Below are 22,146 nucleotides of genomic sequence, written 5' to 3' on the forward strand. Positions count from 1 at the left end.
CGAAAAAAACAACTATTTAACAGTCCAATAATGCATGATGTGTGTAAACAATAGACTAGAGTAAACATAACTAACATAGTAAAATATGTAGTATGGACAATCATGTTGACAAAATGAAAAATTGTAAACATATAAAAAACACAGTATTTAGACTATTTGGAAGGGAAACTTTGTTATAGCCACCAACATTAATGCCCAGCTATGGAAGTAAGAACAAACTAGAATGTTCATATTTCCTACAGTACACTTAATGCAGCAATATTTCAACTCTCACCTTCGCACAGGTCTATATCGTTCTCATTGGCTGATCCGCCCTGATGCGACAAGAGATCCCAATATCTGATTGGTTGTCACGTCCTGTCAATCGCGACGGGAACCAGCTAACCAGCGAGCAGCCTCTTGCGTTGCTAAGGTAAGTTAAACAGCTACATCAAGCTCACCGCATTTGACCAGGAAGCTGGGCGAGTTTGCCTTCAAAACAAAAGCATTGAGCCGCTTTGGGAAACTAAAATGAGTTATGTGGGGTGCAGTGGCGGTTCTATCTTGAATGACACCCTGGGCGTTTTATTATAATAACATAAATGAGGCAGAGAATTATATTTCTTGATTGCACAAATCATTCATCAGAACAATTGGATTTAACTATTGCACTTTTAAAGGTTCACAATCTCAACCTCCAACATTGCCAAAAGACAATGAACACAGTTCTGCACAAAATATGACAGTATAAGTTATCAGAACTTAGAGAACCACACTATAGCTATACATAAATGTGCCAAAATATATACAGTCAGATATATGTAAAAATAAGAGCAGAGAGCAACTATAATATATAATATTACAAATAATGTACAAATAATAATCTACAATAAATAGAATAAATATTCTAAATAGCACAAAATCACCTTGGTTTTTGTATTACCTATTTTTGTATCTATTTCACACAATTCAGAAAAACAAAAATGTGCATGAACTACAGGCCTGTATTTATTATATTAGGAATGAAATGTGCGTTATTTGGAAGAAAGTCGAGGTGTGACTGACTTACAGTGGATCCCCCGTCCCCCCCTTGTCCGTTCCATTAGGGAGGTGAACTGTCTATTATTCCATTTCTGATAACAGATCTTCCTAAATGTTACACACGGGAATTTTAACAGACATCAAGCGGCAGGGAAAAGGAGACGAATATTGACATTATAGGCTTACCGCCTGTGGTTTTTTAATAACTAAAATAAATATATATATTTTTATTATATATTAATAATATGTACATAAATAAAAATATATGAAAAATATATAAATAAAAAATATATACATTTAGATAAATCATGTATTATATATGTTTTTCTATAGTTGAAATTGTGGTTCTACGCTATAAAAATGTATTGTGGACGATTGTATTATTTTGAAAGCTATAAACGGAAGTCCAACTTGTCATTGTGGCTAGCTTGTTCCTGGTACTTAAAACAGTTGGTGATGCTGTCAGTTCTTATGGCTAACGCTGCCGTACAGTAACGTTACCTGCCTAAAGAATAAAGCGATGTGGCAGCTTGAGGCTAGCGCTGTCTCTCTATCAGGAGAAATTCCCGACGAATGCACAGTCACTGTTTCACGGAAAATGAAAATACATGGAGTCATTTGAGAGCCATGCGTTTTCTCCCACAGTTGGCAGGCAGGTATTTTCCTACAGCCAGGCGTCGCACTGGGAGAGCATCATTCCGTCTGGCTCCGCCGCTGTCTGCTGATGTAGCATGAATGCTAGCTAACTTATGTACATGTTTGTATTTATCCGTGGAAGCGCCGTTAACAGGAAGCCTTAAAGGGGGGTTTAATTCCAGGAATTGCCGCCTCATGGGGAGCACACACACGTCCCTCCATAAGTCAGAACCTCCAGACAGAAACTCTGAGTGACTGTTCCGTGTCAGGAGACATTTCCTGAACCGTTGTGGGAACAAAACGAGGTGACATTTCTTTTCAAACTCGACGTTAATTCATTTGAAGTGCGGTGCGCCCTTTCCCTCTGCGGTTGGTCTTGTACGCAGGTCAAAAAAACTTCAGGTAAGGAAAGTCATGCAGGGTAAAATCATGTGGACCGGCACTTCAGACAGAGGACCGACCCAGGTCTGTCTCCCTGGACCAATCAGAGAGTGTTAACCCGGGCCAGAACCTCCAAACCTGACAGCTCCAGCACCATGGGACACTAAACCAGCGTTTTCTACATCGACTGCGAGGAGGACTTTACTGCTTCTGTCTCCAGTTGTGCATTGGAACCTCGTCATGACAGGGCACATCTGTCAGCTAAAGGATGTGGACAAGACAGAAGTAATACACAAGCTAACATGCACAATGTATTAGGATCTGGAGTCCTTGGATGACTGTACATACATAAGTTGATGAGGCATTGCTGCAGGAGACCGTGGGATTACCTTTGGTACAGAGAAACCTGTGATCACATGATTTAATTGTGCTGAAATCAAATACTGTGGAATTAATCTTTTCCTCATTCATTTTTATGGACCCAGACCCCCTGGATACTCCCCCTCTGGTGGTCCCTGGACCCAACTTTGAGAGCCACTGGATCAGTGAGCTCTTGTCAAAACCCTCTGTGTTTTCTGCTGTCGCACTAAGAAGGAACCTTTTGACCATGCACTAAAGCCTGAGCTGGAAGCCTTAGAGAGAGTCAAGTTTACACGGAGTCAGCCATGCCTATCAGGAAAAAAGGTGAGTTTCTGTGTGTGCCACAGGTATTGAGAGCTTCTGCTCCTCCAGTATCTTTGTAAATACCAAATGTGAACGACACTGCAATCAACGGTTTATATTAACAGTCTGAACTCAACCTTCTGGTTTCCATTAGCCTCAATATACATAGACTATATGGCCAAAAGTATATGAACATGAGTGCAGACAGACAACAGTCTTTAGAGCCTGACTGATATCAGAGGTCAGTACTGGTTTTAGAGGGGAAAAGTTCAGATTCCCGATATGACAGCCGGTATGTGGACTGTGCACCGTTATGAATCTGCAAAGGCACTCAGACGGCTGAATGGCTTTATTAAAGAATATTTAAGTTAAATAATGTAACACATTGTATACCAACTGACATTGCTGAGAGCTGCTTCTTCTCCCTTACTCTGTGCCGCTTGCCACAGTATTGAAAATCACAGCACATACTTTTGGATAAACCTGGATAAACTAAAAACATTTTACTCTGCATTATATCCGGGAAAAAAAAGTTTAATATTGGCGCATATTAAATAGCACATATGCTGAAATGTTACTGATTTGTCTGCAATAGGTCAATATAGGCTGATAATATCGGCCAACCAGTTTATCCGTCAGACTCTAGTGTTCTCCCATCTTTCAACAACATGTGCTCGTTCCTGTTTCAACGTGACATCCTATTTCCCTGTGCAAAAAGCCAGCTCCATACAGAAATGGTCTTTGTGTTGGAAGATTAAAGATGATGTACCAAATTTGTTCACAGGTTATCAGTCTCATGTACTACTGTCAGGATATAGTGAAAGTTTCAGCAAATATGATAGAAAGTTATTTTTATAAAAGTTAACCACTGCAGCTTTAATGTCCATGGTTTTGGAATGGCTAGAATGCTGAACTGTCCAGATACTTTAGGACATTTCATTTCTGATAAACTGGGGGCAGGGAATGTTGTCTTTGCAGCTGGAGAGGGCCCAGCTAAACCTTTCTCCATATTTACAGTCTTGTATGTGAAGTCTTAGGGCTGTTGTACCCGTATTGTGGCCTAAATGTATCCATTTATTTATACTCAACATTGTCCAATTGATACATGACGAATATATGTAACCTGTCTTGTCTGCCCCTCCTCTGCAGACACGGCTCGAGCCCTGGGGCTTTTGGAGGAATACTGCACTAAACTGAGGAAGCCGGAGGAGCTGCAGCTCAAAACTGCCATTCAGAGAGTAATGGGGATTTTCAAAAGCAACCTGTTTGAAGCTCTTCTTGGTAAGTCAGTGAAGCACAACCAACCCCATCAAGCAACTGGTATTTTCTGTCAACTTCATATTGTAGCGGTGTTCAGAAAAACTGTACTAAAGGTATATTTGACTGCTTGGCTGGCTCTGTTCTGCTAGCAGTACCAGTGTTAATAGAACATTTTAGTTGCACATTACAAAAAGGAAGAGAGAGAGAGAGAGAGAGAGAGAGAGAGAGAGAGAGCTCCTGTATGTGTACATGGCTGTATCTTCATTGGGCTGCAGTTTTATCAACTATGATAACTTGCTGCCCTGTTTTGCTCTTTCTGAGTCTGCTGAATGTGTGTTCAACCCGTGTTGGATCTGTTAACATGAGTCAGCATATGAGTCACAGGTTTAACTTTGGTTGTCCCTGTTAGCGGAGACTCCAGTCTGCAGTGTAGTTCATACACCAAACTTACACTGAATTACCATACGGAAGATCCAAATAAAGTTAAAGGAGCAGTGTGATTTAGTGGCATCTACAGGTGAAGATTCAGATTACAACCACCCACAATTTTTCCAGCACGTAGCAAAGTTATTATAGTGAACTAAAATTGTGTACTTACAGAACTAAATAAAATAAAATAAGAATACACAGGAAATATTTATAGTTTATATTACAGTCAATATGGTCAAATTTGTCAAACATCAGGAGGCATTAAATTTGCATTGTCAATATGTTTATTTAGACTGAGTCAATGTGTTTGTAATACCGATTCTGAACTTCTTAAATCTTCTATCACTCCCCATATTATAAACAATAAAAAGAAACACCCACCCCCAAAACTTTAGATCAACCTCTCCAGTATCTGTTTTATAATAAAAAACTATAACCAAATCACTGCATCTGAATGAAATAGGACTTTTTGTACAAATGGCCTGTAAGTGATTATTACAGTAAATGAAAATTAGAACCAAATTAATGTTAATTTACATTGACAGTAGCAGTCTAAAGGTAAACATCACTCTAATAAGTATAAGTAACTGCTGGATTAAACTTGTCAGGGGTTTGACCCTGGCCTCAATGGTGAGCGATTTTCATCACTGCCACCAAAACAATTCTTCTATAACGCCTCAAAGTGTTTGCAGATGATAGCCAGAAGTTTCTCTTTGCAGAAGAAAACTACAGTAATGGACATTTTGATGATCACTGCATACATAAAACCAAAAGAAAAGCAACATTTTGCCCCAAACACTGGTTTACAGTGCAGCCTATGAATGGCTTTCCTGTTGTGTGTGTATGTAAAAGGGGAAAAACACTTACGCTTACACGCCACATGCTTAAAACAGAGTTACATTAACTCTAATATCTAGTTCAGACTGCTGACTTCATTACCTGTTAAAATGTAATTAATTACTACTAAGGTTTATTTCATTTAAACACAGTCTGGCTTTCATATATTCAGTCACTGATCTATGTCACAGTCAACTGAAATTGTTTGGCAGTACAGCAGATATTAGGATTTACATCACACGTTGTCACCGGGACCAAGGTAACAGAGGATTGTTGCAACACAGACCATTTCTCTTGTAACACAGGAAGTCACTTATTGATGCACTTTTGCACATGCTAACTGTGCTAGCTGCTGCCACTAGCTAGTTAGTGGTCCTATTAGCTGTGTGTACGTGGACGGGGAGCTCAAAGGACATGGGGAGTCCCCGTCTAGTACTAGTACTAGTAGGATCAGGGGACCTAGCGGGGAATGCTGTCAAGGAGCAGAATGAGTGACAGGACCGGAGCGGACCAATGGAGGCCAGCTAATTTACAGTTTACTACGTTTTAGTTTTAAAACGAAAACAGTCTCCGTCCAGACAAGCCTTTTTAGCATTTTGACTCTGGAGATTAGACACGTCAGGTTCAGGCAGGGACAGAGACGTATAAAATAGAGTTTGTAGGGAATTAATTTGTAAGTAACGGTCTAAAAATATAGTTTCCACATTAAAACCCTTAAAAAGTAATCTACTCCTTCTACCTCATTAACAATTCCACAATCATGCTGGACACAAGATGTCTCCTACTTCACTGTAAAGTCCATTCTCAGTGGATGTGCACTGGTGGCTTCAAGTTTCTACATCACACTGTACAAGTTGATACTGGACCAGGTGTGTCCCACATTTGGTAGATTACGTAGAGGCTACAGTAAGTGCAGTCATGGGTTTCTCCTCCCATCTCAAGTCCTTTTATGTTTTACCCTGTCCATAATGTGCTGTATTATGGGCCTGCCTTTAGAGTGCAGTTGCAGAGAGTGGTCAAGCTATAGGGTTCTGTTCAGGCGCTGTGGGTTGACAATCTCCACCCCACTTAAAGGCTCCGACCACCAACCTCTGTAAGGGTTTGGAATTGTTATTTCCTTAACCTAAACCAATTACTGGGCCACAGAAGCTCCATTATAATGTGCACCAGTGACAGAGACTTAAAGGGTAACATTAGTATTTTTCAATGTGGACCTTATTTTCCCATGTTCTGTGTCAAAGTGACTAATGGGGAAAACAAGTTTTGAGTTTAGTTCAATATTGAGTGAGAGCCCTGCAGCCGTGAAACGGGCTACAACTTAATCCTTGTTGGGTGATTTATTAAGTTGTTGTTTTCGCCACTGACTGACTCATTATGGAAAGGACCCTACAGAAAAAACATTTCTGGTACCTTTCCTTTGATCCAGTCTGTGAAATCTTATCTGTAGGCACAGGGTCACAGCACCCACCAGGACCACCAGCAGTCTCCTGAGCTTTGCAGCCTTTGCAGCAGCTAGTTCACCCTCCTCTGCCTGTCTCCCTCTTCCACTCTCCAATTTTTTGTCTTTATCCGTATACTCAATAGCTAGTATAGCTCAAATAAATTAAATTCAAATGCCTCGTCTAAATCAGCTAAATATTCAGCTGTGACATTGAAAATCTTTTACAGAACACTAAGCTACTCTTTCTGTACTCCAACTCAACAAACTTTTCATATGTTCATTCATTTTCTCTAGTGAAGTACATCAAAAAACGGACTTTATACAACATACTTTGGCTTTCATAGAGCATAAGGCTATCGTATTCAAAATGAATTCAAAACATAATATTATTATGGACTGATCATTTATCATTTCATAATAATATACATTTTCCATTATGGGCCTAAAATGTATTTGCCCTGATAATTATTGTGCATCCCTACTTACTTAGAATGGACATACTTTGACGGTGTGCAATCGCCCATAAGGCTTACATTGTAGCCTCTTTCGTGGCTGCAGGCTCCCTCAATACATTTACATCACTGACTGCAAAGTTTGACAGGTTGAGAGTCAAGCTGCTAGTTGAAATATTTCTAATATACACTAAAACTTAGATTTTTTTCTCTTGTTCATATACATTCATTATATACACAATCTAATATAAGAACTACATTCAGTCAAATACATAGGGGGCTTAAGAAAATATAGAATATTGTGTGTATTACGATTTGGTTTTTTTGGCATTGTATTGATTCTAAAAGACACTACTTTTGTGTTTAAAACCCCAACCACTAAAAAGTGGTGTTGTAAAAGTAAACTTTTTTACCCAGATTTTATGCTTATAGTGGTAGACAGTTTTCCAAATAATGTCACAATATATTACACATAAAATGATTACAAATCCATAAACATAAACAAAAACGTAATTAATTAACATAATTGAAAGGTCTAGTGTGTAAAATTTAGGAGGATCTAATGGAAAATAATTTTCATAGCTATGTTTTCATTAGTGTATATATTGTGTGTTACTTTAGTATAGGCTCATCAGCCCAGAGGAGGCAGATCCTCTTCTACCATGTAAAAAGCATAAAAAGCCCAAAAATATCTTTAAAAAAGACAAAAACTCCATGTTTCTACGGTAGCCCAGAAAGGACAAACCAAACACTGACTCTAGATAGGGGCGTTTGTATTTTTTGCGCTTTCCGCAGCCACTGTAGTTTCCCCCCCTCGTGCATGGAAGGGGATGCTGAAGCGAGCGAGTTCCAACCTCAGCTAGATGCCTCTAAATCCTACACACTGGTCTTTTAGGGCTACTAAAACTGTAATAACTGTAACTAATTGTGTTTGGACTCTGGGTTTTGTCTCTACTTTGTTACTTACTTTATTACTGTTTATGATGACTATGTTGGGATTTGCTCTCGTGTCCCCAACAATATGTTGAACATGCAGGACAAAAATAAGACTACTGTCAAAGCTGAAACATCAGCACTTTTCTGCACCAAGCTAAATTTTATACCCAAGCTTATGCATATTCAATCATTTTCACTGGTCACACACAGTCAGCATTGCTATGAGGCTATTAGTAGTTAGACATAGATCATCTGAGGTATACTTTGTTGCCTCCTGTCACTATCAGGGATGAGTTGGAGGCGAACTTACCACTCATCCAACAGACACTTGAGGGTTGACACACTGCAGCAAATACTGCAGCTGGGACTGAAGTAGCAGCTGAGATACTTGGCAGGAGTGAGACAGATACAGTAGGACAGCAGTTTGCCTGTGTAACCCAAGATGCAGACTTTGTCACTGTTCTGTTCTCTGCTGGACTGTGTGCTGTGTGACAGGAGCTGATGAGGGGATTACACGTGCCAAGTAGTGACAAACAACATATTAATGTACTTGTCAGAAATACTGTGAGGTCAGTCAAGTTGTGAATTATAAATGAGCCACAGTGGACTCATCAGCTGCCACAGCTGTCCTCTGGGCACCTCTACGAATCATCAAAAAATGATCAACTCTGATCAGAGATGCTGATGTTCGTCCACTTTAGAACTGCATGGGCCCACGTAATGCTTCTGCACAGCCCCTTCTCACGCAACCTAGAGATTCTGGTGTTATTAGGGACCGAGCCAGCGACTGCTGGAGGTCCCTATTGTATTTGCTATGTTTCTTATTATTTTAAGGCCACTTCGACTGCGTTTTTGCCCCCCTGAACATATACGAAAACTCAATTTTATTTGGCAAAGTTGTCAGGCCTGGTGAAAAATTGGATATTCTAAGCATCGCTTTCGGGTCGGCCACTAGATGGCGCAACTATCATGAAAAGTGCGTTTAGGCTAATAAGTCCCGCATCGTTTGTCGCACATTCAAAAACCTTATATCCACGCGTTTGGTGAATGGTTCTGCATCTCCCCATATAGGCCGCGCCCACTTTCGCCTAGAAGCGCGAAATGTCGAAACTACTTTTTCGTGTTCCTCCTATGCACTTTGTCTGATTCGCGCAATTTTTTTTTACGTAGCATCTGGGGACCGTCCTGCAAAAAATTAATTTGAAGAATTTTGATATTTCAAAAAATAAGCACGTTATAAAATTAACACTTCCTGTGGATTTTTCGTCAAAAAAGGAAGTAGAGCATTTCTCCACATTGGTATGTCCGATTGACACCAAGCTTGGGTCCATAGATCCCCATGTCTTCCTTAGGCATCGTGCACAATTTCAGGCCATCGCCACACGCTCTTTAAAATGAAGAAGTTTATATCTCCGCATCGACACGTGTGATTCAAATGAAACTTGGTATGATGCTTGCCCATGGCTCCCTGAGGCTTGCTAAAAAATGTGTCAACAATCTGCCACTAGGTGGCGCTCTGGTGGCAGGGTAAATCACTGTGTGGAGGCCGTAATGGTTATGAATATAAGTGTGTGTGGAACCCCCAATTGTAGTATGTATGTAAATGTCCTCACCTGTCTGTAACAGGTTTTATCAGATTTCACGTATACTTACAAAACTCCAATTATAAATTAACAAACAATTTTTCCTGTTAATTTTATTGTATCCTTTCATAAACTTTTCTTCAGCTTCCTGTCGTGTTCCTTTGTTTGAAATTAGGGTGACAATCCCACATCAATATTTTGTAGATATTAAATATTGTCCGTGTGGACAAATTCCATTATGGCTTGTTTTTTATTTATTGTGTGGATTACATTTTATAATCTTTCACTATGTTTGAATGCTTACATAATATCCTGCAACAGATGTTCTCCAGGAACTGTCTTGGACTCATAATGCCATGCATGAAAACTGCACTTTGACCACATGCTGTCATTACAAAGTCATATTATTGTATATCATTTACCAATATAGAGTGAGCCATTTAGTTAACTGATGTCATTCATTCATCAGAGACCATTAGTTGTCATCAGGGTGGGTATATTATGTTGCAGTGATACATGTTTGCTGAATGTTTGCTTTTTAGTGCTCATTACAAGGCTTTATTAGTGTGCATGTAGAGTCGTTATACTCTCTTGACTACTCACTCAATAATGATGCACCTTAAACGTCTTACCAATTCCTCTGGCAGTGATGAGGAACAATAGGTCTAAGCGATGGAATCAAACACAGTTACAACTATTGCGATGGAATACATGCCTCCTGAAATAGATGTAATCATCTTACAAAGCATTAGGTGCTGTCTAATCTGCCCAGTGGCGTGGGCGCCCCTGCTAAACCCCATCACTGCAGAGTGGATCCGTGTGTGGATTAACCCATTCATCATCCCCACTACTCCTCAGTCACTCGTCTGCACAGTTGAAGGACTTACTGATCTGTTTCCAGCTTCATACTTCCTTTTGATTCACATGGGAAATAACTGTTACTACCACAGCTGAGCCCTACAGTCTTTCAAGGTGATAATGATTTTCCATACAGATTGTTAAATCTCAATCCTGAAAACGAGGACTCCATTAGTGACGTCATGGAGACTATGGCCATTTTTAATTATACACTCCTAAACACCTAAACCTTTAGACTCCTAGATCTATTAGTTAAACTGGACTTCCAGGATAATATTCCATCATCTCACCAGTACTTGAAACAACACGCCCCCCCCCATATTGTTTATCTAATTTATCTAATTATCTATAAAATTATTTCATTTTATAATATTGATATTCTAAAGTTCATTCTTTCCATTATCATTTATTCTCAATTAGTCACAGTGGGTCGCTAGCTCTGTTTCTAGCACTACAGCAATCTCTGGCTCTATGTTACCTTCCATGAAATTATCCTTCCACACACAATGAGCTGAGTAAGCAGCAGAGAAAAAGTTGCACTGGTGAATGTCTATTTTACATTTATCAGCTCTGGGGCTTTCTTCTGGTAGCTTAATTCTTGATGAATAATATTTCTTTTAAAATCTTTATCATTTGATGTTAAGAACATGGATAAAATACAGCTGTTTCTTTCATTAAAATGAATTAAAATTTAATGTTGTTTAACGTGTCATAATATGAAGATTTGGACAAAAGTGAAACAAAGCCTTGGCTAACTTTGAGGATACAACGCTGTGCTTGAATATAGCAAAATGGTGTGACGAGAGTGCAAAGAAATTCATCATATATATTATCTGCTTTGACTGGATTGTTACTTTGGATTTATGCTGCCTGTTGCAGATAGTCTTGGCAGTGCTAACTTTATATATATGTTGTGGTTTTAGGGCCTGGGTGTAGAACTTGGAAAGCAGTTTTTCAAGATTCGGATTCTTAAAGGACCAGTGTGTAGGATTTAGTGGCATCTAGCGCTGAAGTTTGAGATTGCAACTAACTGAATGCTGCTGCCATCTGTATTTCATGACCTGGGAATGACAATGGGTTGTGTGTGCAGGAGAAATTATGGTGGCCCTGACAAACGCTAAAAGGTCTTGTCTTCAGTCAGGGTTTGGTTTGTCTGTCTGTTTGCTACTGTTTAAACAAGGTGGATCAACATGGTGGACTCCATGGAATGTGACCTGCAGAGACAATGAGTGCATTTAACCATATGGATACGACACCAAAAACTGCAAAAATTGTGTAAGTACATCAGTTCCGTTAAATAAGCTGAACTGTTTCAGGTGCTACATTTGGAAACAATAAGAGAGAAATATATTTTTTTTATGGGCAAAGTTGCAGTCTGAACAGACAAGTTTTTAGTCTGAAGATGTGTAGAGTTGTACTGATGTCAATGGGATGCCTGTTCCACCATTGTTGTGCAAGGACAGCAAACACTTGTGATTTAGTGAAGGAGCAGCAAGCTGATTGGCAGTAGCTGAGTGCAGTGGACAGGCTGTAGTGTATGGTTGACGTGGATGTAGAATGGCCGTGAATTGGACTCAATCAGCCATCGGTAGGCAGTGCAGGGGGCGGAGGAGTGGTGTAGTCTGGGAGAAGTTATATAGGTTCAAGATAAGTCGAGCTGCATTCTGGATGAGCTGCAGAGATCACACCAGGCACCAGCCGGGAATGAGTTGCAGTAGTCTAGACACAAGATGGCAAGAGCCTGGACCAGAACCTGTGCTGCCTCCTGGGTGAGGGATAGATGTATCCTCCTGATGTTGTGGTGGACTACAAACTTTAAAGCTACAGTGTAGAGTAGAAAATGTTTTGCTGAAACCAAATGGGCTACACTTTAAACTACAGTATTACATTAAGCATTTATTTTGATTAGTATCAACTGACTCTTTAATTACCATATAATCAGCAAGTAGTAATAAGCAAGCAATGTTCAATCAAGACAATGAGGGTGTATTTTAATATCTTTCTGTGTGCTTATGCCTGCTGTTACTGATACTGTTTCACTGTTCAATATAAAAATGCTAGTCCCTGATGTTTATTTATGTATATAAGCTACAGTGGAGATTTTTCTGTTCTATTGCATGAACAGTGAATTGGCAGTAAATACATAGCAATAGGTTGACCTCATGCTGAAGCGTATGTTCTTAAAGCTGTGCTGTAAAGCACAATTAGGGAGATGTTAATGCTGGCTGTATTATACCTACTTGCAATGCATTTTAGGAAATTGGTTATTTTATAATATCTGTTGTAAATTAGTTTATTTTGTGGTGTGTAGGTTTGAATTGCTGGCAGTGGTGGCTGGTCGTATAATGGTTGTACCATGCTGCGTTCACAAGTGAAAATCAGTCTCATGACATAATACTTTTGAACATGTTCGTAAAATTCTTTCAACAGCCAGTAGCTATGTACTTGTACGTATCACAGTCTAGCCGTAACAAGCTCCAGTAGCATCTGCTCACCTGAATGAATTGGAAGCTCAGGTGAGATTCATAGGGTCCTGATCTCATAACCGTTGTCTGCCAATATGCCCCACAAAGGATTTTAATGAGCTTTATCTGTCATTGTCTGATGAACAAAGGCAGGTCAGTCCTTTTAATAGGTTGTGTGTCTCTTTGCTGTCTGAGAGAGATCCTTTCCTGGGAGGCTTCATTTTCTCTAATCTACTCAGTGTTAATTGAATCTTTCCCAGGCAGACTGATAATACCCGAGAGAGTTAACATCGTGCCGTAGTGATGGGTTGAAAAAAGTGACAGTCACTGTTCATACTGGTACTTGTATGCGGTCCTTTAAGGGGCCGTCCACAGGAATTTTTTTAGAATCTGGATAAATACTTTATCGTATCGGCCTTGCGTCCAGACGGATACGGCGTTTTCGGGGTGTGAAAACTGTATTTTTTGGAAACGGGTCCCAGAGTGGGAAAATCCAAAAACGCCAGATTGCCCGGAGTTGTCTGGATGGCTAAACGATGACGTATTAGCCCCGCCTCTCTAGCCTTTAACCTCAGCCGCTGCTGCTAGACGCATCATAACAACAACAACAATGGCGGACTACTACTACTTGTTTGTAAACAGCGCATGCTCCATGGCTTCTCTTCCGGTTTTAGTGTATTGGTGTGGTGGTGTCACAGCGCCACATACAGGCCTGGCATATGTACTACAGCGTTTTGGGTCGTTTCAGTAAATCCGTGTGGACGCAGATATTTCTGGAAACGACGCCGTGTTTACGGAGATTTTTTTCGAAACGACATCATATTGGGTGAGGCTGCGTATTCGTGTGGACAGGCTCTTAGTTTGGTGTCTCCTTCTGCAGTGCTGTGATGAATTTGTTTATTTAAATCATCAAAGCTTCCTCTCCTCTTTTTTGACCTTTTATTTGTCCATTTAGGGCAGATTCATACCTAACTTCTTTGGTGTATTTACAGTAGGTGGTCTCGGTTCAGTTCTGATCACGCTCTAGCGCGGTGCATTTTTAGTGTGAAAGCAGAGCAGACCTACCACAGTACTGTGTGATATTAGATATGTGTTTTTAGCATGGTTTCAGAAGATAAGCTACTGTTATCCATTATTATCGTTGATTGTGAATTTGTATGAAAGCAATCTGTATCAGTGATATTTATGAGTTGAAGTTTTCCACATCGATCAGAAAGTAAAAAGAAGTTTAGTACCAAAACCTGAGGTGTGTTGTGCATGTCTCCTATTCTGTATTTTGGCTGCACCATGTTTCTTCCTTTCAATGATTATTTGTGACATATAAGGTGTTATTGCAGTCAGTCAGTTGGACTAACAATTAACATAGTCAGTCAGTTTGTGAAAGCAGAGAAGATAAATAAATGCTTCACGTTTAATAAAATGCACCATGACCTTCTGCCAGTCCGCAGAATTTGATTTCCTCTACAAGGGTCCACGTAAAGATCACCAAAACTAAGTTACTTGTCAGTTTCTACGACTTCCAGCTCTTGATTAGTGTCATCTGATTAAATTTTTTCCTGGTCCAAACTAGAGCTGCAAACAACCATTATTTTCATTATCGATTAATCTGTCGATAATTTTCTCGATTAGCTGTTTGCTCAATAAAATGTCAGTAAATGGTGAAAAAGTACAAGGTGACGTTTTGTCCACAACCCAAAGATATTCAGTTTACTGTTACAGACGACTAAAGGAACTAGAAAATATTCAACTTTTGAGAAGCTGAAATCAGAAATTGGACATTTTCTTTCTTAAAAAATGACTCAAACTATTTATCGATTATCAAAATAGTTGTTGATGAATTTAATTGTTGACAACTAATTAATTAATCGACTTGCAGCTCCAGTCCGAACCAAGTAAACTACAGGTGTGAAAGTGACCTTACACTCTGTGTTGTACAGTATGGGTTAAAATTGTACCAAACTGTGAAGCCCCTAATTAGTATTTCTATTGATATCATTCAGTCCTTGCTTTTACCATCTCGGCTAAATCCTTAACACAAACAACAGTGCCTACAGTAACAGGACACATACTGACTTCTACCAGTCTACAGGTCATACAGTATAGTGTTGTCACGATACCAAAATTATTGTTTCGATACCAATACCAAGTCAAGAATTGCGATTTCGATACTTTTCCCGAAAAGGAGAAACACTCTCAAATATCATTGCTGTGCTTTATTTTAAAACCAGGACATTTTAATCAATATCACACTAATGAATGAACATATGAACGCAGATATATTAAACATTTGAACAAAATATGAAATATCAAAATATAAAAAATAAATAAGAGCAATGACATTCAAGGTAAAAAAATAATTTAGCAGCATTATCTTAGTTATCATATGAAAACATAACTTTATCTTGATTCTGAACTTTGAATAAAAACATGAACAGTGATTTTATTAAACAATGTAAACATTCTAAGATTAAATATAATAATGCCTGGGCACTGACCTCCATACGGAGGCACTGGAAGCATGCGTTGCCCCCCAACATGATACGTCCTTCAAATCTGCAACGTGGTCATTCTTAAAAGTATCGATACTAATAAATTTAGGAATCGTGACGTTGTATTCCGAATCCGATACTTTGAAGTATCGGTGCACCGTGCCACACTAATACAGTATGACAATAATGAGGTGAACTCAGCCCATTATAGAACAGAAGTTATAAATCACTGTTGTTTATCCCTTTAATATGGCTGCATAATTGGCACATTTCACATGTGATTTAGTATGAGTCCTACTGTTCCAAGCCATGTCAAAGGTTACAAGTGTCATTGGTAGGTTTTAAGAGTTTCCTGTGTACTTAATGGATTATAGGACTTCTCTAGAGCTTTACATCAGATAGATCATCTGTTGGAGCAGTTGTTATGTTCCGGGCACAATGAAATACTACTGTTTGTTATGTTGCTTCATTCTGTCAATGGAGGCTTAACAACAGTGCATATGTGAGCTCAACACTATTACTTTTATACTGCCTAGAGTACTGTTTGTAAATACAAAGTAATCATTAATTTTCATATGGTTCAATTGGATTTTATGTAAGCATTTTTCTAATTTATTGAACAAAAGTGCTCTATTTTCCTGTGTTTTTTTTAGTTACTCAGTGGCCTTGAATGAAATGGTTGTTACCAATCTTTAGAGTCAGAGAATAACAGCTCAGTAAGAATTGATGTAGAGAAGGCTGCCATCTTGTGGAGAGAGAGAGAGAGAGAGAGAGACTCGTACTAAATCATTATGATTAGACAAATGATGTCCTACCAACACAACATAATGTATAAAAACATTTTGTATGTCATCCTGTTCATATACACTGACAACCACTGTTGTTTTGCATGTCCATGCAAGTACATCAATGGTGAAACTGGATAGGAGAAGGAGAAACCTTTATATTTCTACTTTGATTTATTTTCAACTGTAGTTAGATATTTATCATTGATTTTTTATTTTTACACTGTTATGAGGGACAGCTAGTACAACAACTTAAATATGTGATTCCAGAAGTGAAAGACATTAGAGCTGCTAGATTAGCACAAAATGACACAGCAATACACTTCTTTTTTTTTTTGCAATATATATTGCGATATGAGAAAACCCTCAGCAAATTTCCCGATACATTCAGTGTGTTATTTATGTACAGATTTAACAATCATAATTTTATCATTTAGGTTCAAAACCCTTTCTGCCACACTTGGTTCAGCTCCTCCATAAATCAGCTTTGACTCTTTCACTTTTGGTTTCATATTCGTATGAGACTGACACTAGCATGTATAGACATAGAACTAGAATTATGGTTAGGGTTATGTTGTGGTTAGGGTTTTGCTGAATTACACTTTTTAACTTTCAACCAGCACCGGGATGAGGTACCGCTGATAACAGGAATACACACTCAAAAGCCACCTCATGTAACTGCACAAATGCGTCTAGCATCCAGACATTATCTGGGACAGTAGCAGCATCACACACATGTTTACAGGCAGCTGACTCTGCATGCATCGGAGTGATGCAGTCAGCGCATAAGGAGTTTTTCAAACAGGCAGCACTCATTATAAGGTTGTGGTTGGCGACTAGTGGGGCCTGCTTTGGTTGATTGATAAACTGATCCAAAAACCCTTAATCAGACTAAATTATGTCATGTCAGATGGACATTTATAGTAGGTTAGTGATGGAAAGTTAGGTGTATTGATTTCATACTGTCTGCTCCACCTGTGAGAAGAAAAGGTTTCTCTTTTGGAAAACTAAGACCTTTTGCAGGATCTTCTCTTGCACAAGTTGCATTAGGCACAGGACAGGAGGAAAGAACTTAATCATTTACAAAGGAATGCAGTCCATGAGCTGTTGGCTCATTCTGGGTTGGAGTGAGAGGTCTGCAATGAGAGCAAACAGAATCCGGTGCATCACATCTGTTGCCTACTTATTTGACTCCCACCTGGTAGTATTTCTTTCATATGAAATTAATAATAAAATTATCTGTTAATTATCTAGCACTGCAGTTTTGATTTGGGGCTGTTAAAAAAGCCTTTCCATTTCCTTAAAACTGCTGGTCCTGTTGACTGTTCCAGCAGTCCTGTTTGATGAGGTATGGTACTCCCCTTGGCTTCACGACCAGGTTAAGGTGATGTGCCACACAGTGGATGGTTGTCTCTCCAGTTTTTCTCCCTAAAAAAAAAAAGATCACTGTGACAATCTCATTAAATACCTAAACTAAATCTAAAATCAAAAGAGACCAATCATTACTGAGGCTTTGTCACTGGCCGAGGAGGTCGGCTTATTTTTTCGTAGCGTCGTCATCTCTGATGACTCCAAGTGCAGTGTCATGCAAAGTTGCATCCCCAGCAGACATCCAAATGCAGCTTCAGTTTTAAATACAGTGCTTTCCACTTTGTCATGTCCCAAAATTCTTTCTCTATAGAAAAAAAGTAATTTTAATCTGAATAGACACATACATTTCATTTCATTGTAGTAAAGTAATCTCACCTCACAACAAGACCCAGTTGCTTGGTGACAGAGATGTCAGTGCTCTCATCAACAACATCATTCTGACAACTCTGCCACAGGCTGGTCATCCAAAATCTGGCCAATGATTGCCACCATTTCGTCAATTATGTGGCTGCTTGTATATTCAATGTTTGGCACTGACCTAGGGGGAGAAAAGTAATTTGGTCAGCCTTGGCGGTAATTATGTTCAGATTTACAATCATGTAATTAAATGGCTGCAGAATTTACATTCAAACCACCAAAATAAGCACAGCCCAATCGGTTACATAAACAAATGATGGCATGAGCTGCAGCGTGGGGACATAATGCTTTTTGCACAGGTAAACACACCTTCAGTATGTCTGAGTCAGGTAAATTTGTTCAGCCATTGTGGGTCCTACTGACTTGCTCTGTATTTGAGAAGATCTGGGGAGATGAATAAAAAGTGACGTTATAATCACATAAACCACAGTACGGAGTGTGGACTGGGAGCTGGAGAGGTGCCAGTTTTCACCTCCTGTGCACTGCTGAGGTGCCCCAAACCTAACCCCTAACCCTGTGTGTGTGTGTGTGTGTGTGTGTGTGTGTGTGTGTGTGTGTGTGTGTGTGTGTGTGTGTGTGTGTGTGTGTGTGTGTGTGTGTGTGTGTGTGTGTGTCTTTTATAAAAAAAAAGTGAAAAAATCCCCAATAGGGATTAATAAAAGTACATATCTTAATAGCTTGGGAACTCAGTAACTTGCCTCCTGCCCTCTGATCACCTTCATCCACTTGTGGTTGTGCACAACTTTCTGACTTCACAATTACATTACATCTTGTCAGTAACATTAATTAATTACTTTTATCTGCCTGTAATAATCAGATCAATACTGTTTCGCCTCCACTAATGATTCTCCTTCTTGCAAATTCACCTGTAAAGTAATCCCTGATTCTACAAGCCATATCTGCAAAGCTGAGTTTTTGGGCAGCGCCTGACCAGTGCACTGTGCTGATTACAATGCAGTGAAACCACATCAGTGTAATGCCGCAATTGCAGTTACAAATGACGGAAATCTGCCAAGTTCAATGCTTGTTAGAAAATGGTGTTTACCATGAAGACAAGGATAAAAATAGGAAAGGAATAGGAAATCAACTCTATCTAACTTCTAAAATAGTGGGACCAACACTATTAAAAACCTGCTTCAGAAATCTGGCAGGCATAGCATCTGAAGGACTTGATGAAGGCTTTAGATTGTCAGTTGTGTACTTTAAAGTGCACAATGAAAGTGACTCAGTGATTGAGCAAAGCAGAGGGGTCTCAGTGTAAAGAAGAAACACTGATGACATGGCCAGTCTGGACCAATATGGGTGAAGCAGCTCATTTTCATTAGATTATTACTTAAATGCACTGCACAGGCAGATATATATTAGAGTGATATGTTAAATGTATTACATACACCATAACTATACAAAAAATTATTACAATATTAATGTTAAGTAATGGTCTAGGAGTTTGGTGAATTGGGTTGGAACTAACATGTGACAATAACAATTTAAGCTGCATTGAAGATGTAACTTGTCTTCTCAATGTATCTGAGGTGAACAGCAGGACTAGAACTAAGGAGAAACAAGGCAGGGCAGACTGGGAGAGGTTTGTTAAGCAGACTGCTTACAGTGTCTGAGATAAACATCCAAAGAGTATAAACAGCATCACAATACAAAAACATACACAGATATACCACAGCCGGTTTCACATTTATCAGGATTGGTAAGGATTCTTCAATGGTAAAATCACTGAAGATTTGTGAAACAGGTACATACTTTTTTAGGAATTGGATGTTGGAAGCTGTCATCAAAATTCTGTACACATATTGTGATGTATTATTAACCTTTTATTCTTGTATGTGGATATTGACATCTCCAAAAAGCTTTGAGCCTCTGTGTACAACAGAAATGTCACCCTACCAACAAAGAAATATTGGCTCTGTTCTCGTGTTCATTAAGTATAAGAGGTGCAAAATTGCCATGGTGACTGTATGAAGAAATGTGTTGCTGCAGAAACTGGTAACATACTAATGATGAAGGAGGCTGTTGAAATGTCAAGCATTCACCTGTGCCAAGACAATATATCTCTCAGTAAAGTTTCAGGCTGCAGATGTATTCATTCCACTGGCCTGTTGTCTGATATGAAGCCTTACGTTGAGAGACAGTAATGTGGATGTGTGGAATATACAGATATACAGTATTTTTAGGTGGAGGTGCAGCTCCAGTAGAGGGAGCCAGATGACTGGGTTTACTGTTGTATAGCTCCAGCTTCACTGCTCTTCATCCTCCTTTTGTCAAGTGTGATCAGAAAAAGACTCACACCTGATTACTTCGAGCTAAATCATCCACAGATTTCTGTTCTAAAGGCTGTATTAGCTTTGAGTTGTGTCCACATTGCTCTGATCTGGAATCTGATCAGTGTAGTAGTTTGATAATGGTGCGAGGCAGACATGGGGCTAACCTGTGTAGAGCTGCGTACTCTTTGTTAGGTAATACTATTTATTGTGCATCTGGTGTACTGCATGATAGCAAGAACTAATCCAGATCTCAGTACTTTTATTATAGCACACTGTCAGCTAAGTTATTCCTCCCACACTTGTGAGGTCATTTAGACACCCACACGCTCAACTGACCCTGCTGCAATGGACTGTGCTGTACCTCAGCCTTGTGGCTGACCTCACAGGAAATTGCAGCCACACACGCATAAGAGCCATATGTTACTGTTTCCCAGTCATGCTTGGGGCTGTGTGCAGGCATGAAATTAACATGAAGCTGTGGGTTATGATTCATCAAATACTGTATTCTCCTAATGCAGTTCAACTGGTAAATCTCATTTGTCCCAATGTTCAAGGTTTGTTTCAGTCTGTGATATCTGTGTTTATCTCCAGTGCGTTCATTAGCACATGTACGCAAGTAATGTGAAAGTCAGTATGTGATAAATATGAGGTTCATAGAGCTAAGCGTGGACTAGAGCTGGATCAGTGGGTGGGGCAGATATATTGGCTGATGTTAGCTTATTGCAGGAAGAGCATGATGGCATGGTGACAACAAAAGTAATGTGACTAATTATTTTTTGGAGGGGGAACTGTAATATTATTACAGAAATGTATTTCTAATTAGTTACACTACTAGTTACTGGGGAAAGTAATATTATTACTGTAATTTGATCACAATTAATTAGTTACTGCCCAACACTGCTCGCTTGTGATACCTGGTGAAGAGGTTCCAAAAATAATACGACAACTGGTCTGTTCTGGCCCAAAAAAGACATAACTAATTAAAGGAAGGAATCCAACAAAACTAACTTTAGTTTTAACTTAAAGTTAACTTCCAGCTCATTGAAGTACCCATTAAGGTTAGACCAGGCTAACTATTATATGGCTGACAGTGAAAGAAATCTTAGATTAGAAATTCACAGTTTACAGCAGTATCCACAAACTATAATAATAATAACAACAACAACAACAACAACAGGAGGTCACATTTAAAAGAATGTGTCAAAATTTAGCTTGCAACAACTGGCAAACATATTGAAACATCTGCAGTACGTATTCTAAAACATTGCAGCTCATTTATGTCAATTTAGTTGTTAAACAAGAGCTGTGGTGCAGAGGCAGAGTGCGTCGTCCCTTAATCGGAAGGTTGTTGGTTCCCTGGCTCCTCCTGCCACATGTTGAAGTATCCTTGAGCAAGTTACTGAACCCCAAATTGCTCCCGATGCTGTGCATCGGTGTGTGAGTGTGTATGAATGCATCATTTTCTGTTTGATGGGCTTTGCCATCACTAAGTGAATGTGTGTGAAAGGGTGAATGTGGCACGTAGTGTAAAAGCGCTTTGAGTGATCAGAAGACTAGAAAGGCGCTATACAAGTACAGGTCCATTTACCATTTACATTTTGAGTTTGGATATATTAAGAATGATGGTTTTACGTGATATTAATCTGTGAACAAAGCACATAACAATTTGGTAAACAGCTATATGCAAACAGCTGATAAGCAATATTCCTAACACTAATATTGTCTACAAAAAATTCACAATTATGCTGATGAGAAATCAAAACTCAGAGTCATTATAGGCCATTCTTATTATGCACAATGTGTTAATAATAGTGTACTCAGTCAGTACCAGGGATTTCTAGGCACAA

General features: G+C 39.2%; 1 protein-coding gene across 25 annotated transcripts in view; it reads left to right on the forward strand.

The window, feature by feature from the left end:
- The first annotated feature begins 1,473 nt into the window (after nt 1-1,473).
- Nucleotides 1,474-22,146, forward strand: part of dlg2 (discs, large homolog 2 (Drosophila)) — a 219,563-nt gene continuing 198,890 nt past the window's right edge. For 10 of the 25 annotated variants that reach the window (XM_051401466.1, XM_051401477.1, XM_051401479.1 and 7 more), the window contains exons 1-2: nt 1,478-2,721; nt 3,850-3,981. In XM_051401466.1, the coding sequence (XP_051257426.1) occupies nt 2,703-2,721; nt 3,850-3,981 (151 nt within the window). In that variant the 5' untranslated portion in view covers nt 1,478-2,702. Of the gene's footprint in view, nt 2,722-3,849; nt 3,982-22,146 lie in introns of all 25 variants that reach the window. The other 15 variants (XM_051401463.1, XM_051401469.1, XM_051401465.1 and 12 more) reach the window with 6 other exon arrangements.

This window comes from Dicentrarchus labrax, unplaced genomic scaffold (genome assembly GCF_905237075.1).
Source record: "Dicentrarchus labrax unplaced genomic scaffold, dlabrax2021, whole genome shotgun sequence".
In the NCBI taxonomy this organism is placed as follows: domain Eukaryota; kingdom Metazoa; phylum Chordata; class Actinopteri; family Moronidae; genus Dicentrarchus; species Dicentrarchus labrax.